This window comes from Mytilus californianus, unplaced genomic scaffold, assembly GCF_021869535.1.
Source record: "Mytilus californianus isolate M0D057914Y unplaced genomic scaffold, xbMytCali1.0.p SCAF_4, whole genome shotgun sequence".
NCBI lineage: Eukaryota > Metazoa > Mollusca > Bivalvia > Mytilida > Mytilidae > Mytilus > Mytilus californianus.
In genome coordinates, this window is record NW_026262690.1 from 26015393 (window position 1) to 26035006 (window position 19614).

Here is a 19614-nt window from a genome sequence, read left to right on the forward strand (position 1 = left end):
ACCTGTTTTCTTTCAGGATTTTCCTTGTCACCTTTTCCTTGAAATATCATGTTGATGACATAATATTGATTGTTTACTTGTAGTCTTAGTCGGGTTTTGAATTACAAAGTTGTATATAACGTTACACCAGATTAAATGTAAAATATTGACTAATCGTAATTTCTTTCCTTTCAAATCGATGAAGATTGAGATGCTTAAGTGACATTCGAGCACTGCCGAGATAAAGAACAGCAATGAAAGCAATGTCCCATACTTTATTATTCCAATAGTATTTCATTGGGTTTTGGTCTCATGCAGGACATATTCTTTTTCTTTTCAATTAGTTTCCCAGTTATTTTTTCCGTTGCTATTTGTATACAGTAAAACCTTTTTCATGGTTTAACAACTTCATCAATTTTTATTTTAAGTTAATAAAGTCAAGTGATTAAACACCTTTGGATTTATTGTTCCCAATCCATTATGAAGAAATATGTTATTCACAGATGAAAATATGTACTTTTATACTGCCAAAATCTGCAATGAAATTTTATTAAAAAGAAAATGTATTTTATATAGCTAATTTTAGTGTAAATAATGTATATACATTTTAGATAGTCTCTCATAACTCTTTTATAGTGGCTCTTGTATGTTTTATGATGTTGTTTTATTAACTATTTGTATGTTTTATATAATGAAGAGGTGAGACTTAAATAAAATATTGTCTTGTCTTGTCAATAAACACCCGACACCCAGAACATACAAACAAATACAAACAACAACGAGAAACACATGATCTAGATAGTATGACTTGGTACAAGCACACAACGTAGTGGCAATTTTCCGTGTGCATGTGTTTTATTGTAATTCAAAAATATTTAAATTATTTCAAAGAAAACTCAAAAGGACCATGTTAATTGAGAAAAAAAAAAAAAAACTAAGACAAGAATAACTTCTTGTATGTTTTATTGGTTATACATGCTGTTGGACACTGAATATTTATACATTTATGTTTACACAAAATCATCAAGCAAAACTTTTCTTTTATCATTTATGACGTTCAATGTACATTGACTGTACGTTTAGTGAACCAAAGAACAAATAAGAGACATTCAAAACCAATTAGTCTATTGGTAAAATAAATTTAAATAGAAACATTAATTGTGAATTCTCATCATGCTTTATGAAAACAAACGCTTTCAACAGCTGAAGTGTAATACGTTCTCCTCCTGTATATAAACGTGTTTCAGTTTAATAAATGCATGCATATTATAAGATTATCTCACTTCAACAAGTAGAAATTGTTCATGGATAACAAGACAAAACATTGTTTACTTCAATTAGCGAGGATTTTTTTTTATCATATTGATGTATTGCAACAGTGTTCATTGTCATTGTAAATATTTGCTTTTGTAATTATCTCTTAATTTTGATATAAAGCTGTTGTACAAGTGTCAGGACAGATAGATAATCAGATAAAAAAAACATAAAATATTTCAATTAAAGAAACACAGCCCTGTTAGTCTGATACAGATAAAGGCTTATGATTTCTACGTCTAGCGCTGAAGATATTACGTCAAGCGCTAGAGATGTACACTCAAGAGCTGAAGATATAAATAACATCTGGCTATACAGATGGTCTCCAGCGCGGAAGATGTAATGTATAGCGCTGCAAATGTAAAGTCCAGCACTCAAGATGTAGAGTATTGCGCTATAGATGTAAACACCAGCACTGAAGATTTAAATCTCAACGCTGGAGATATAAAGTTCAGTTCTAGAGATCTAATCATAAGCGCTGATGATTTTATTCCAACGCTGGAAACTCAAATGAATTAGCGGTATGATTACAAGTCCAACAACTAACATATAACCCTTTTATCCCCAAATGTCATGAAAGTTTCATAAATCATAGTCCTTCGGTTGGCTAAAATTATTATTTAATTCTTACCATGGCATATAAAGATGTGTGAATATAAGTCAATCAAACAGAGAGAGAAAAAAAACAAACTCCAAGGTAAATAAAAAAAAAATGGAGAAGTCCATAAAACTTGACAAAACCAAACGCTCTACTATATCAACTCACAGACTACGCATTTTACGAAGAAAATGGCAGGTGTGTTAAACCTGGTTTTGTAGCTAGTTAAATCTCCCACTTGTATCAAATGACACTAAAATCCAGAAGACACCACAGGGTCTTTAGCAATTTACAAATGTAAGCAAGCGGTTAATCGCCCAGAGTCTAGAACTTTTTGGAACATTAAGTTTTGGATTTTCAAATATTTAGTCCTAGAGCGTCACTGAAAAGACATTAATTGTCGAAATGCGCCTCTGTTGCAGTAAAATTTGTACAATAATTTTATTACTACCACTGGTTCGCAAATACATCATGAGCCCAGTAGCCAGTACTTCGTTACTGGCATGAAAAAAAAACAACTTTAGATTTGTACATTGTGCAACATTTCAGGTAGATATGAAAACACGAAGTTATAAATCACTCATTTGCATGAAACTTGAATGAAAGTTTGCATGCATCACACCACTAAAAACCTTATGATACGTTAGTATGTTGCATATATGTAATTATTATAACAGAACATTAAAAAAATCAATTTTCTTATTCTTTTCAATACCATCACCCGGGTAAAGGAAGACATAAATCGTAATACCCTTTAAATTGAATAGTAGCTTTATATTTGTACAATTCATGTATAATTATGTCCTGTTCTTGAACATCTAAATCTTGAAACTATCGTAATGAGACAAATATAAGAATTTTATTTTATGTGTTTGTCAAGAAATATACAAAGTTTTAACGTAAAACGAAACTGTTTTGCAATAATTGTTTCTAAATAAAAAAAATCATATTACAATAACTTTCCGTCTTAATTGGAAAAGATAAGAAATAAGACAAATATAGAATCCACTTAAACCAACATTTTAAATCAAGCTTATAAAACTCTTGTTTAATTAAGTCTGATAACAAAATATTTTTCTTGTTTGTTCACTATGCATTCAGATAATTATAAAAGTAAGAAAGTGTTGTTTTATTCCCATTGAGACAACTATCCAATAAAGACCAACGGTCTGATTTATGCTACTTCAATAAACGAGGAATAAATATGACACACAGTAACCAACGACAAACACTCGATTACAGGTCTTTGCTATGGACGGGCACACAAAGTCTTGTTCGAATACATTACAAAAATGTGAAAATGTGGTTTTCAATTTACTAAGTAGGAGATCTTATGCGATTATGATGAGATATAAAAGTTACAAAAATGAAAACAACACGTTATTAATTTCATGCGTCCCAAGCGCTTTTCTGGATTTAACTTCATCAGGAACGCTCGAATCAATGATGAATAAGAACCGAAACAGTTGAAGAGCTATATTACCAAAAATGACCTAAGAAATAGCCAAATCCATCTTAGGTCAAGTTGCCTGAGGGAGTTGAAATCTTAGTTTCTTATAATTTCAAAATTTATTAACGGACTCTTTTAGAAAGGTTTGTTATGAATCATGTCAGTGCCGAAGTACTGACTTCTGAGCTTACGATACCCTCGGGGACTTGCAGTCCACCAGCAGAGTTTCGACCCAGTACTGTAAAAAAGGAAAAACAACACGTTATAAATTACATTCGTCCGAAGCACTTTTCTGGATTTACCTTCATCAGGAACGCTCAAAGCCGAGTCTTTGAAAGCCAAGGATGAATAAGAGCTATTTAACAAACAAACAAAAAAGGACACAAAAAAGCCAAATCCTTCTACGGTCAACTTTTCCTGAGGGAGTTGAAATCTCAGTTTCTAATAATTTCAAAACTTATTAACGGATACTTTTAGAAAGGTTTGTTATAAATCATGTCAACATTTCAAGTAGATTTGAAAACACGAAGTTATAATCACTTATTTGCATGAGACTTGGATGAAAGTTTGCATTAAACATAACATCGAAAACGTTATGATACGTTAATTCTCATCACATAAAAAAAATAAATACCACCACTACATGAGATTAATTGTTCATGAATGAAAGTTAATTTGACTAAAATTATCTTTGTATCGAACAAAAAATGTAATCATATAAATTAAGCCGATAGTAGTTTCCCGATGTTCAGATATATATATATATCGATTAGAAGAGATATATCTAGATAATAAATCTAAACTGAGAAATTCTCATGAACTCCAAAATGAGTAAGATCGGGTGCGTCGACAGGGTAAGTGTCTCCTGCTTAGAAAACATCCTCCGCCATGCGAATTCTTACTCAATCAAAATATTACAAGCGGGAATAAAACACAAACGGTAAAATTACAGATTAAACGATTTTACTTGTATCTAAAGATCTCAGACCGCGAAAACATCTCTAGTGAATTGAGACACCGACACATGGCATCGATCAACCAAATCTGTTGGAGCAGTTTTTATGTAATGTGAACAACCCTGCTAATGAAGTCTGTATGTTGTGAACATGCACGAGTGTAACATATTAACTGAAATATTTAACATACGATATGGATGGAGTAGAAGGTATGTTACTGCGTTTTCCTGATCTTTTGAAGTAGTTTTTACGGGTTTGAATAGCTTATGGTTCGCAACGTCCATAATTGTTGCAACTAATCTATACTTGGGCCTCTTGAAAAAGGTGAATTGAACTTTGAAAAAGGTATGAAAAAGAGTTTAGTTAGAATTAAACCTTCAAACGTTACATACAATGAAACAGTCATATCATACTGCATGCATTACATTTCTGGGAAATAATTGAAAATACTTTGGTTTTTTTACGCAATCACGTTAGATTGTAAAAGCCTGAATCATGTATAATTCAACTCAAAATTATAAATTATCTTTCTTATAACACCTTTTAGATGCCAACAACAAATTGATTGACCTGTGCGATGCTATTATACAATTTTTTGGTAAATTTTGTCTTGAGTATTTCTGCAGGGCTTTAAACTTCTTGTGTTTCATGCAAACTGCAAGATCTACCAAACTCCCTCATTTTGAGAACTTGTCATCAACTTTGAGATATTGTACTTCACTAATTATCATAAACCATTTTAATGTTGATGAAATATCCCATAACAATTTTGGCCCCAAACTATGTGTACAACAGCCATATAATGTCAATTTAATTTCCATTATCTTAACTCCCATGTAGGCTCTTAAGTGTCCAGATTGTAGCCATACTACTAGTATTTAATTATTGATAAAATTAACACAATTTTAAAAGGATTGGAGAACTTTTACCAGTACTATTGTATGCAGTTTCAGTGGCCAAATGATGGCTCATAGCATACATTCCCATTTACTCTATAACATTCAATTTGATTTTATCATGTCACAAAAGGACCCCTGAAATTGAAAATAAATAAACTTATTCAAGCTTTTCAGAATTATGTTGACTGTATTGATAAATGAACGGGATAATATAATCTGGACACTACTATAACGTATTTGACAAAAATGGCGATTTTGCGCATGTTTTTTGTTAAAAACGATATGAACAAAATCTTTACCAAAAAAATGTTTTTACACGGTATCATCTTTATAAAATATATTATGTAGCAAAATATCTTTTTGGTTAGAGCTGTTGCTCATATCTAAGTATCAATGATAGGTTCTCAAAATTAGGCTATTTTGGTATTTTTTGGTGTTTTGGATCCATAATGCCTCTATGTAGGACAATATCAAAAATATGAATACTTATGTCCGACAGACTTATATCTTATGAACACCTGAGGGATGTTATTTGGAAGATTTACAATACTGTTTGAATCTCGAATCCAAGAGGCCCAAAAGAGTGGTCTTTTCGTACCTTCTTTGTATCTGAATTATAAATATTAGTTTTGAAACTCATACACCTGAATTCTGGCTTCTAGAATAAATGATTTATGATTGTCCTGTATTTGGATAACCGTAAAAATGAAATTAATTCGCATAATGTAAACATTAAGCCGCTTTTGATGCACTTGAACTAGATTATTCAGTCATGACATTATTGACTAAATACATATGCCAATTTATGTCTTCAGGCATCAAAGACGTTTTATTTTCGTTATCACGAAAACACAAACAGGTAATATGGATTATTAGCTGTTTGTTAAATGTTCTTGTTACGATAATTCATAATTGTCGTCGTCGTCGTCGATACCTTCATTCTTCGTGTATATATTCAGTCTTAGTTTTTCACTTTCTGTGATTATTGAAACTACTTAGGCTATTGCAACAGGACATAGTGATTCAAAATGACTATAATGGTCAACCCTTCAAATAAAAAAGAAAATATTTTATTTCTATGACAATATGTTTGTCATTTTGATTACACAGAATTTGCTCTTACTTTTAAATTTACTTTTTCGTTTTGAGAAGTTGACATTTTAAGATTAAGTTTGGATGGAAATCATCTGAATTGGTTGTCTTATGTTATGTGCATCGTTCAAATATTACTTTTCCATAAATATGACACGAAAGATTTATACAACTGGAAATAAAATAAACATTTATACAATATATTTTAAGTGAATAAGAGTTAACTTGTAAATTCGGCTAAATAATCTTTTACATTTTTCTGATTTTGATGCAAGTGTTTTCACACATCACAAAGAAGCACTGTTTATGTTGGACTCTTGGCATTTTCTGTGAAGTATGTGTTTCAGATATACTTTTGCATATTACTTTCAAGTCGGTTTAGATCATTGGTCTGGTTCTGTCCGTACCCTGATAATAAAGTAAAGGGTATTGACAGTCCGACTTTGTACAGTACAAACCGAAAAAATTCCCGTTAATATATTGTTCGACATACCCGCGGCAAGATCACGAAGTACTGAGCTCTAAAGCTAGGTTTCTCTGACTAGAATATGAACACCTTCATAATTAACAGAATCAAAGAGACCGGCAAGAAGTACCAGCCTTGAAGAAACTGACACAAGTTTTCGACGATAATACCAAATAACTATATGGACTAGGTGTAATGCAGTTTTAAAACTCCTGTTACAAGCACATGGAAATTTTGTCGTCACGTGTAAGACTCGCCATAGCAATATATTGGTAGTCCCACTTTGAGTTAATAAAGCAAAAAAAAATTAAACCCCAAAAAAAACTTCCGGTGATATAAACATGAACACTATTTCTCTAAAATTTACCCTATTTTCTGTCTCCATGGTTTTAACATTATTCTATTATTCATATTTACCTAAATGTGTATTGAACATTTATTTTATTTCCGTAGGTATTGTTATATTTGATGATTTGCTAGTGAAAAATTGCTATTCTAGTTAAATTCACAACAAACTCTTTGAAATATAAAACAAAAAGCGCAAAATTCAACCTTCACATGTGAAATGTAGAAATTTTGTCTTTTGTGCAATACTAGCATACAAGCCGACACAAAATGTGTTGAAAAATAATCGAATATTTTCTGTAAAAACAGTTGGACTACAAATTGAACCGTCAAAGCTGCTTTCCCATCGATAATATAATCGATAGGTATTGTTATATTTGATGATTTGCTAGTGAAAATTTGCTATTCTAGTTTAATTCACAACAAACTCTTTGAAATATAAAATAAAAAGCGCAAAATTCAACCTTCACATGTGAAATGTAGAAATTTCGTCTTTTGTGCAATACTAGCATACAAGCCGAAACAAAATGTGTTGAAAAATATTCGAATATTTTCTGTAAAAACAGTTGGACTACAAATTGAACCGTCAAAGCTGCTTTCCCATCGATAATAATTGTAAAAGAATTGGCAATTTGTAATGGGAATTACACTGCCTAGGTTTCAGAAGCACCTTTACAAATATAAAACATAATAATGTTGCTAGTTTGTAAACCATAGTCGGGTTGTCTGTCTTTGATTATCAAATCACGGTTAAATGTAACCGATTTTGAAAAAAAAATATATTCTTCAACTCGACTTAATTGATTGTGAAATAAAATTCATCGATATGTCTCGAAATTTGACTCGGAAAACTTGTTTATTATTGGGGGTATACGAAATATGAAAAAAAAATTCTTTCTTTTTGCCTCCATAGTACTCCAAAGATATGAAACCATGATGATTATTATCCCTTATTATTTTGGCTACTCTGTATAGGTTTTTAAGTCATATAGCTCCTAACGTTGTGAAGTGTGTTTACACATCCCTGACTTTCGGATGTTTAGGTTTGAGTGTGTTTACACATCCCTGACTTTCGGATGTTTAAGTTTGAGTGTGTTTACACATCCCTGACTTTCAGATGTTTAGGTTTAAGTGTGTTTACACATCCCTGACTTTCGGATGTTTAGGTTTGAGTGTGTTTACACATCCTTGACTTTCGGATGTTTAGGTTTGAGTGTGTTTACACATCACTGACTTTCAGATGTTTAGGTTTGAGTGTGTTTACACATCCCTGACTTTCGGATGTTTAGGTTTGAGTGAGTTTACACATCCCTAACTTTCGGATGTTTAGGTTTGAGTGTGTTTACACATCCCTGACTTTCAGATGTTTAGGTTTGAGTGTGTTTACACATCCCTGACTTTCGGATGTTTAGGTTTGATTGTGTTTACACATCCCTGACTTTCGGATGTTTAGGTTTGAGCGTTTATAACAAAGGTAAATCCAGTAAAGCGCTTCAGACGCACACAATTTATAACGTGTTTAGTCCATTTTATAACAGCCTTTCTCTTTCAAGTATACAGTAATGTAACATGCAATTGTTTTCAACAAGAAAAACATTCATAAATTGCTAACAAAAACAACACCTATATCTCTTGCTTCTTAATGTTAACAAAATGAACTATAACAAAAATAAGTTTTGTAGAAGAGTAAGAGATTCTAGTTTATATTGAACAAAACGAGTAAAACATAATGACTAAAAATAATGATAACGCTCCCTATTAAAGATTTAAATAGTACTTCATATATTGTTATCATGTCGAACTTATCTCCATAAGAAAAATCCTTAACTTATGGATCTCTTTCTTGTACTGTTTCGTGTCTATTTATTATGATGTGACTGCACTCTGCAATTCAATGTATACCATCAAACTTCACACATGACTATGTTCCTCCCTTTAACTCATCGTTTGTTTGATGTTTCAATCATTTGATTGCAAAGTACCTGTGACGTGTTATGATGAAAACAACAAGAACTATTTTGCATTTTGCATGGCACTTTTGTCTCATGCAATCTGGTTTCCCACGAAATGATGAATGACTGGAATCGTGTGGGTTTTTTCACTGTCCCGGTTTATATGGATTGTAGTCATCTTCCTTTAATGAAGCTAGCGTGTGATTGACAACCCTGTGATGAGCCTCATCTGCACGAATGGCAAGGATCACATCTAACATCGTGGCGTTCTCCTAAAGTCAATAAAAATTGCTTCATATTATTTCTTTACGTAAATTAATGAACTAACTAAAAATGTATAATTATAAATGCTCACATAAAGAGTCTTATTTGAGTGTTTTGAAGAACAATGAAGTTAATTTGCATGATATGAGGACAATAGCAATACCCTCGTTTACTATCTTGTGATAGAATTAACATTATTCAGCTGTACCAATTTGAAAATTTATTTTGTACACGATGTATTTTGAAACTTTTCGAAGAATTTATACTTTCAGTGGTATTTCATTTATATCATGTACACAAATATTATTTCGATTAAATGTAAAAAATATAATATTTACTTGTAACTTCCAATAATTAATTGCAATTTCTGGTGCAACCTGTGTCTTCCAATGCTGCATTGAACCCTTCTGTATGTCCTGTAATTTAAACAATTAGTTAATTAATACATAAATCAGGCCGATGGTTATTCTCGTTTAAATTGTTTCACATTTCGTCATGCCGGGTCATTTTATAGCTTACTATGAGTATGTGATTTGCTCATTGTTGAATGCGGTACGGTAATCTATAGTCTACGGTCTCTGATGATGTTGAAAGTTGTTGTGTCATTGGCAATTATACCACATTTCCTTATTTCTAAATTGATAAATTGGATACAAAATTATTTAACTGAACATGCATGTAAGAGGAGTAGCAAAACAGATTTCAATAAACGGTCTCTATCGTAAACCCAGAAAACTACACGAAGCAATGCTATCAGACGGATAATTAACATAAAAACCTCTCATGTCGTATTTTTCTTTATGCAATATAATTTAATTTAAAATACTTTGTAACAAAACATGTGCATGATTTACCTGTAAGCATTTAGAGTATGTTATCACTGCTTCTTCCTCCAAATATCCAACAAATCTGTGACAAAATCTTGGACTCATTAAGTAAGCTAAACTAAACATAGTCACGAAAGTACCTATAATACAAACATCGTCTTAATAGTGAGATTATGAACATTTTAAAAAGAGAAAAATGAATTACTTATGAATTGGGTAATGTTTCATGTCGGATGTGAATAATTCTTACCATTCAAATTGTAAAATAGAGAAACAATGAATTTTCTTTGTTACGATATACTGAAATGATCTTTAAGTTTGTGAAAATTTAGTTTCAAGACGTAACATATGACACACAATGGTCTCGTGGTAGTGTGTTTGTCTTGAGTAAAGGAAGTATTGGATTCTCTGCTATGTGGTATCAAAAACATACAAAATTTAGCATCAATAACAAAGAATTGGATGTCAATCTTAAAAGAGGGATGAATAATACCAAAGGGTCAAAACGTTGCACGTTTAGATGAAAACGGCACAAATTGCATCATAGAATAGTCATATAAATGTAACAATTTACCTTGTGCCCCTACAACACAAAGTCTAAATAATTGACTGGGTTGACGTAACTGTAATGCTGTCATGAGGTGCATTCTTTCATTTTCTGCTTCCTCTGCAACGAAAAAGTATAGCTGAATTTAGTCATAAGGGAACCATGTACTTAAAATAACTGAAGTGGGACCTTTTATAAAATACTAGTGGCCATAAATATAGAGTACTCGAGTTTTCTGGTCGTACTTTAATCTAATGAAATAATTTGTGAATTGAGAAGGACTGAATTCTGAAGGGAAATATATTTACATTGCATCATTATATTCTTTTTACAAAACATTATATGATTAAATGTGTTGTTCCCCTTCTTACGTTGTCATAGGCACATTATTTTTTTTATAATTATCTAGATAATGTACATCTTATCACATTTTCTTAAGAAAACGTGTAACAAAGTTTACCTAGAAGTGTGTGGATCCAACCATAATCTCTTTGCATTCGTCTTAAAGAACTTAAATGTCTTAACATGGCGGCCACCATACCCGGGACACCAGCAACTGTTTCTAGAAAACATATTCGTCTGTAAAGAAAAATAGAAATATAAATTTGTTCTTCAGTCTTGACATTGCAACGATCTACACATTATGCTCTAACTTCATCAACAATCTACACATTATGCTCTAATTTCATCAACGATCTACACATTATGCTCTAACTTCATGCATATATCAATTGAGAATTTATGTCATTTAGAATATATTTGAAAATCTTTGTAAAATTCTTTTGCTTGGGTGATTGCACTTTTTTCAAGACCTTTAGAAAGCAAGCAATTTATTCACGAAGAAGAAACATGCTCTGCAAAAAATGTGTCTAATGTTGTCACGTAATTGTTTTCTGTTATTTAGATAATGCACAAGACGGGAAATATTTTTTTACAATAAAAGAGACGTTTCAAAGTGCTTCCATTATCACCCATTTAAATCATCGGTGAAGACGGAATGACTATTTTCGTGAGCTTATATTCTTAAGTTGCTCATTTGCATACATATGTTGAGCATACAGAGATATTCCATGTAATGTTTTGCAGTTTGTATAAAAGCAATCATTTGTAATATATTTCAGATTTACAATGAAAAGGGAATCTTGCTGTTTTGATTCAACACTGTATAATGTAACAACAATTCACGGCAATTCGTGTAAAATGGAAGCCCCCCCCGCCCCCCCCCCCCCCCCCCCCCCCACTCTTTGGCATATATATATGTTTTTTGGGAGATGCCCCTCAATTCCATGAATTATTTGTTAAATATTGTTGTAAAATACGCATGCAAGTGATATGGATGCCAATTATACACATTCATGACTATTATTATTTTCTGTCTCGATGAACCAACAAAACTAATCAAAAACTTACAAAACCCATCTGCGTTCGTTTCTTTCCCCTCTGTTGAAACCACTCAGGGTATCAAAGGTCTTTCGCATTACTTTTACACTGTAGTATGCCATCTACAAAAATATAGAAGTGTAAGAGAATAAAATCACTCTGCCAGACTTCAGTCCTCTACAATATGTTTCAATTATTATAATTAGTTCTAACTGTATAATGCTTTATCTTATTATTGACTTTTTAAATTTTAGTCTTTTCTTCCAGATTTAACTGATCACAGTATAACAATAGAGAGTTAAAAAAGAGAGGAGAAAGATACCAGAGGGACATTCAAACTCATAAATCGAAAATAAACTGACAACGCCATGGCTAAAAAAGAAAAAGACAAACAATAGTACACAAAACACATAAAAAACTAAAGACTAAGCAAAACGAACCCCATCAAAAACTGGGGGTGATCTCAGGTGCACCGGAAGGATAAGCAGAACCTGCTCCACATGTGGCACCCGTCGTGTTGCTCATGTTGGTACACAAAATACCTATTTGGTTCTATGTTGTAAAGCTCATTTTTCTCATGAAGCGTGTGCTTTTTTTTCTCCAAATAAAATATTTTCAGAAATAAACCTTACAATATTTATTACCTTCCTTAAACTATAAAATGATTTACAACGATATCAAATTATCCGATAAATCGCCGTTTACTTATTATAATTAAAAACTTGCCTTGTCAACTATACCCTCTGGTGGCTTGTGTGTGACTTGAACACTGTGGAGTTCTCCTTCAGACCTGTGTTGAGAAAAGGATGTGAAGATCTGATTGTTTGTTGTCGTTACTACACATAAGAAATTCAAAATCTTTATATTTATTTCTTTTTCGAGGAGGAATATTGTACTTTTGTCTAAACATGTATTTACAACATTCAATTGATAGATAATAAAACTAGCAATACAGATATCATTAAAAAATGCCTAATCTTAGTCCTAGAAAATTTAGAGAGTTGAGGGACAATTATTCAAATATAGAAAAGCTTGAGAACTTGTTTTTATTATATTGCAAATATGCATAAAATTGACCCGATTTGAGTACCAGTAATGTTAATCTTTAAATTCTTTATCTAAAGTGACAGATCTCATCATCAGATACATTTCTATGAGTAAACTAAAAGCGTGGGATGATTCAGGTTTTTTTTAGTTTTTGTGAAATGTTATGTTTTTAGTATAGTTTCCCACAACGTCCTGTTGGACGATTAACAATATTCAATTACTCTATATAAAAATCGTGACCTATCACTTGTATGCAATTAAAGTAATAATGGATGCATGACGTAGTTTTTTTTTTATTAAACGCGAAAACGACCATCTTAACAAATCCTGTCAAAACTAATTCATATAGCGCATATCAATTGCTTATTTTTAATTTTTACAAACAGTAGTTTCTTAATTTGAGGACAGGGCCATTCAACTCTCGGAAAGAATGAATCATACTAATTCATCAACACTAGGTCTATTTAGGCTGCAAAATATTGCAAAGATAAAAAGAAAATTTCACTTAGATGCCTATTACGGTTCGAGTTTTAACGAAAATTGTATCCTGTTTTCTAATATTTGTCCCGCTTTGACTGCAATATTTCTGCTCGTTAGATCGATATTATTAACAATATTGTAAAGTAAATAGTTGAAACATTATCCTCTTCCACAAAATTGATCAAAACTCCACGTCATATGTAAGGTTCTGGAGATATTGATATGTTCTTGTGATTGGTTGGTAAACATAAAGGGTTGAAAAACTTGTGTTAAAAAACAATACGATGGCCATAAAGAGTGAACCTACCATATTGGATGAGGTAATGCGTGTGTGCCAATTGGAGGAGGGTCTCCTGATACAACTGCTGATATCTTATCTTCGCTTTTCCTACAAGAGAAAGTACTTTCATTAGTTCAGTATACTGAAATTACGCGGTGGAGGTAAATAAAAATTTCCTAAGGAATGCTTTCCTGCAAAAACATATCGACGACTTAAAAATAAGCAACGATGCCAAACTCTAAATGTCAGTGAACCTTAAATAACCATTGACAAGTAGGCACATGTAGGTATGGAGAGTTGAAATCTATCGTGTTGGAGGTATTTATCAGTATTGAATGCTTCTTTTGGTAATTTTATAGGGTTGTAAAAGCGTTGACCGTGCATGCGCACATTTTTAGAATGAAGCACTTCCGCGCTTCATACAAAATGTACTCAGTCTGTCAACGCTTTTACACCCGAATAAATTTACAAAAAGAAGCATTCAATTCTTAAATGATTCTAGTAAAATGTACATATCAAATATCGAACAAATTGAAAAGCTTGTATATTAGTAGCTGACGGATGCTTAAAATGTCGTTATGCGACAAGGAAACGTGTTTTAAAATATGAATTACTAAAAGGCTGCAAAGGAAATTTAAATTGTTTTAAGCAACAAACATAGGAGTAAACAAACAACAAAAAACATAGATGACTCAAAGAGTGTTTGTATAGTACTTTGTATAAAACGTACATGGATAATAATATGCATATTTCGTTTGTCAGAAACTTTCACATTTTACCAACTGCCATTTACATATACACGCATTATTGATTTTTTATTTGAACTAATTTAACTTACTTGAAGTGCTGCAAACTTTTGGGGTCTGGAATGGTTTCATAATTTCCTGCTTTGAATTTTTGTATATTATCGTCTACTTCCCTTTGAGTTGCTAACTTTCGAACACTACTGAGTCCCTTAGAAAATGAAGAAGAAGAATAATAGCAGATATTTTTAGAATTAATGAGAGAGATATAATAAAAAAAAATATCATGAAAGGACTGAAATAAAACCTTAATCTATCCGTGAGTAACTGTAAAGATGGAAATCTATATCCCATAAACTCTTACTCAATGTCTAGGTTACTTTATCATGTTTATAGTCTCAACTAAAGACAAGATCAAGTCTAAAGTCGCCCCTAGTCGACCCAAGTTGTAAATATATCAAGAAAGAATTTGTTACTTTCCCTAATAAATATTGCCGGAATGGCTTTGAGTGGGATCCCGTCTGCGGGATGGCGTTAAAGCTGGGGGAACTAGCTTTTGTATACGTAGTCTGTTATTATTGTACCACAAGATACGAACTTGTAATATTAGGTTAGATGTTTTGGTACCAATATATGAGATATTGGGTTTTAGATAATGGATTGGAATATATCACAGTTCATTCACATCTAAATCGGCTGTCCAATTCAATAAACATAAACAAATTGGTACAGTCCAAATTCATTTAATAAGAGTCCAAATATAAAATAACAGTGTTATACAAATCAGTAATTTAAACCAAAAACAATTAACATATCTGATTGCATTGGAAAATCCTAACGAAGTTCATGTGCTCTCGTTGGCATATCCAAACGGAGTTCCATAATAAAAAAAATTATCTTTCTTTATATACCAAATAGCGTTGCTAAAAACAAAGTTTGTAATGGTCATTTTGTCCACAGAAATTAGATAACAGATTGATTCCGTTTATCAAAGAGAAATTATTTACACGCTTGTGTATTGAACTAAACATAATTGATCAAATAGAAATATTGAATAACCGTAAGATTTAAGTTCAATCTTGACCATAAGTATTGACACATATAAATTTATAATCTAACATGTTTCAGGTGTAAACAAATATTTCGGACATTTAAATTCATTATGAAATTACTATTAAATAAATTAAATATGCCTGGTGCATACGAAATTTACCCGTTAATAAACTGTAATAGAAATCAACATAATTAGATAGTTTTGAATATAAAATTTAGTACAAAAATAATGTGTGACAAATAATTCAACAGTAATATTGACAACACCCCTCCCTCCCCCCTCCAAAAAACCCCCAAAAAAAACCAATACAAAAAAAAACAAAACAAAACCCCAAAAAATATATATAGACACATATAGTCATAAACACCGAAAAGATTCTGGACAAAACTAACGAGTCATTTTTATTTTAACATTTCTTGTGAAACAAAAGCCTGCCCAGCTCTACATCTTCGACATTAATATATGTGAAAATTTTCGCAATCGCATTGTCCTATCGATCTTTGATTTTGACCATCAATCAGCTCAAAAATATAAAAAAAAAATTAAAAATTAAAAAAACAACTGATGACAGACAGCCTTCATGACGTACAAAGTGTACAATTAGTGACAACTAAACGCGACCATAAATGCGACTCGTTTCACAAAAAATCTTGACAAAATACTCGGGTAAGTAATGAACATTTCAGTATAACTTACGCGATTGTTGTCGTAAGCTGCGGTCGTAAGATTCTTTGTGAAAAGAGCTTCTGGACCTTAAATATCAAAGGAGGCATGAAAACAACTACAGTTTTCTGTATAGATACATAAAAAAGTTTCCCCTCCCTTATATAAGTACAAATGAAATATATGGACGGCAGTTTTATCGGCAGCGGTACAAACTGCAAGTGGTAGTAGATATATGTATATTGTATATGCATGAAATATTCGACACTGGACGTTAAGCAAGCAAAAAAAAAAAACAAACAAACAAACAATCAATCAATCAACTTGATACGGTTATATTAGGCGATAAAAAAGGTATTCCGGGTAATCTTATTTTTTGTGGAATGATTCTAATGTTATATTAAAACTGAAAAAGAAGACTTGTACAATATTATATTTTTATCACTTACTTGAACTAGAGACACATTATCAACATTTCCGATCAAGGGTTTTACCAATCCAATTTGTTTAATCAAACCTTGACTTTGCAAACCGCACCGACATAAGCTTCTCACGACTGACATTATTTATTGTTTATGTAGTATTGTGTGCCTATAATATTTTTCGCGCTAATATATTGTATAATTTCAACCTCAATGACCCGCTGATGCAAGCTTCTACGAGATTTACAATCACGGATTTCCTTGTATCGATTTGCTCAGTGTTCTATATTTAGTAACACTGACATAGGGATAGCCGGTGTATATACGTCATCATGTCAAAAATAAAGAATAAAGTCACAAAATGAAACAAAAATTTCCTTACAACTATTCAATGGAATTATTCGTATGCTCGATTGATTTACTAAATTATGACGAAATAATGGAATACTAACTATAGAAATCTGATGCAGGTAACCTATGGATTTCGTCACACATCGAGAAGTTTCGTTTACATACCGAGGTTAACGAACTGTTGATCTCACGTTTACACGTAAAAATTATTAACTGAAAGATTTAAAGTGATAGTAAAACATTTCTTTATTTATTTTTGTCAGATGCAGTATCACTTTCAGAATATTTTTTTTATTTTTAGGCATTTGGAATGAAATCTTAATTGGGTCTATTTTCCTGTCATCAAATTGATAGCCTGTCACGGCGGCTTTTGTATGGCAATTTACACTAATATGTCGTTAAATGAGATTGGATGCCCTGCATTTATCATGCTTTTCAATACCATATGGTCAAATGGCTGAAAGACCATCCACCTAAATTATTGAAAACTATCATTCTGCATTGACACTAATATATTGGTGTAAATTAGATACACTGACCCATTCGCGCTAATATAACCGGAAGAAAAGTGACACTAGGAACTTTTACTATAATTTGCAAAGTGCTTTATATGAACTCTCGTTTTAAATTGAATATTTATATAAACTCTCGTTTTAAATTGAATGTTTCTCGTTTTAGTTTTAAGTTGAATATTTCTTGTTCTAAATGTTTATTTATTCTTAAATATAATGTTTCTTTATTTCAAATACCCAAAGAGATTATAGATTTTACAACTTAATCCGATGGCTGTCTAAAGGGCGAAAGATAATACATGTATCTTACACTCAACTACAAAAGAAGCAATTATCGCTATTTTACTGAGTTAAGCCGGAGGACAATAATCCGATTATTATTGCATAAGATTAGACAATTATATTTATATTTTATGAGAACCTTTTATAATGTTTTAATACCCTTAACTTTGAATTAATGTATGTTTTGTAAACTGTTGCTTGGGCAGTCTTCCCCTAGCTTTCAAACTGTACACTTGTGAATAAATTTGTATTTACTGTAGACGGTCTTTCGTTTAAAGCAGCCACAGTGTCGATTATTGACCAACAGACTTTAATGTAACCCGTACCGAAATTCACGGGGTTGTAATAACGTCCTGAATGTGTATTTAATACATGCATCGCTGTTCTATCTTGTCTTTCTCTCGTTCAATTGCCAAACATGATAGAAGTGTTATTACTTATAAACAAAAAATTTAGGTTTTGGTAATTAAACCAGAAAAAGTTTACATTGTGTTAATTTACAAAATCTATACTTGAATTGCGACCCTCTTTTTTAGTTTGTAACCCGGATTTGTTTTCTCTCAATCGATTTATGACTTTTGAACAGCGGTATACTACTGTTGCCTTTATTTACATGGTAAACTCGATTACAGCTAACCGCTTAAATTCTAGAGTAATTCAAGATACGATAACGTACTACATGTACACAATTCTACGCCTGCTCCTCTCCTGGTATTGGGGTCTAGAGAATTTTAACAACTTAAGCTTGTAGTAGGTAAACCTAAGACATTTCTCAAGTTCGAGAACTATATGAATATATTGGCTTGTTTAATTGGTTGCAGAATATTCAATGTCGCGGTATATTTACTAACATGATGAGTCCAAATGGACCAGTCTTTGGTCAATTTATATGGCTTTGTAGAGTAGCAACATAGAATAATTTTAAAGGTTTTGGTTTTGTCCGACCGATTTTTTTTTGTCTCAAGACGTACCCGATGATGTTTGTTCTATTGAGTGGAGCAGAATCCAGTGGCAAACTCTGCCTTATTTCCAGTAGCATCCGAATTCTTCACCGGGTTTTCAATGTAATGTTTTGTGAACTTCGTTACAAGTATACATATTTTGTCTATTTTATTACGGCTATGACATTGTTGTTCCTTTAACATCTCAACATTTTTCTATCATGAACTCCAAAGAAATACACATAATTGTAGAGAAAAAAAACCAACATGATTGGACAAGTGACTCAAAGATATCTTTATGTATTATATTAACTCACATTAGAGGAAAACAGTTCTTTTAGTGATATTTCTTTACGATTTCTACAAAAGGTTCGTGTCAATTTTAGCGAATCTACTATGGCGAACAACAATGAATGTTCGCCCCTTGAATTTCATTTACGTGTTCTACAAAGGGTTCGTTGAAAAGGCTAAACATTTATTGTCTTGGCAGCTTCAGCGTTTTAAATAGCAGATTTATTTAAAATCACCACTTTTTTTTATATGCAAAGGTAAAGGTTTGATAAGGCCACTTTTTTGGTCCCTTGAATTCAAAAATCAAAAGTATTATAAATCGACCAAATAACACCTTCAGATGTTCTTAAGACATTAGTCTATCCGAAATCCGTGTTTTTATATTTGAATTTTGTCTTCTTGCATTTAGTGCAAAACAGCAAAAAAAAAAATGTCAAAATAGCCTCAGTTTGAGCTTGTCAGTATGCTAAAATTCATAA

At 31.9% G+C, this 19614-nt stretch overlaps 1 protein-coding gene and 1 long non-coding RNA gene across 3 annotated transcripts; one reads left to right on the plus strand and one right to left on the minus strand.

Annotated features, from left to right (window-relative positions):
- The first annotated feature begins 7975 nt into the window (after positions 1-7975).
- LOC127737807 (uncharacterized) lies at positions 7976-9077 on the plus strand. Of its 2 annotated transcripts, none has more exons than XR_007999824.1 (2): positions 7976-8265; positions 8348-9077. It is a non-coding gene; the product is annotated as an uncharacterized LOC127737807 (long non-coding RNA). The 2 variants fall into 2 exon arrangements; XR_007999825.1 differs by having other exon boundaries at positions 7976-8224.
- LOC127737805 (uncharacterized) lies at positions 8770-16943 on the minus strand. The gene is made up of 10 exons (XM_052248735.1): positions 16786-16943; positions 14715-14830; positions 13904-13984; positions 12796-12859; positions 12100-12191; positions 11150-11268; positions 10717-10809; positions 10170-10282; positions 9654-9731; positions 8770-9323 (listed from the first exon to the last, which is right to left on the minus strand). The coding sequence occupies exons 1-10, from the start codon at positions 16897-16899 to the stop codon at positions 9198-9200; spliced, it is 996 nt and encodes a 331-aa protein (XP_052104695.1). The 5' UTR covers positions 16900-16943; the 3' UTR covers positions 8770-9197.
- Between the last annotated feature and the right edge of the window lie 2671 nt (positions 16944-19614).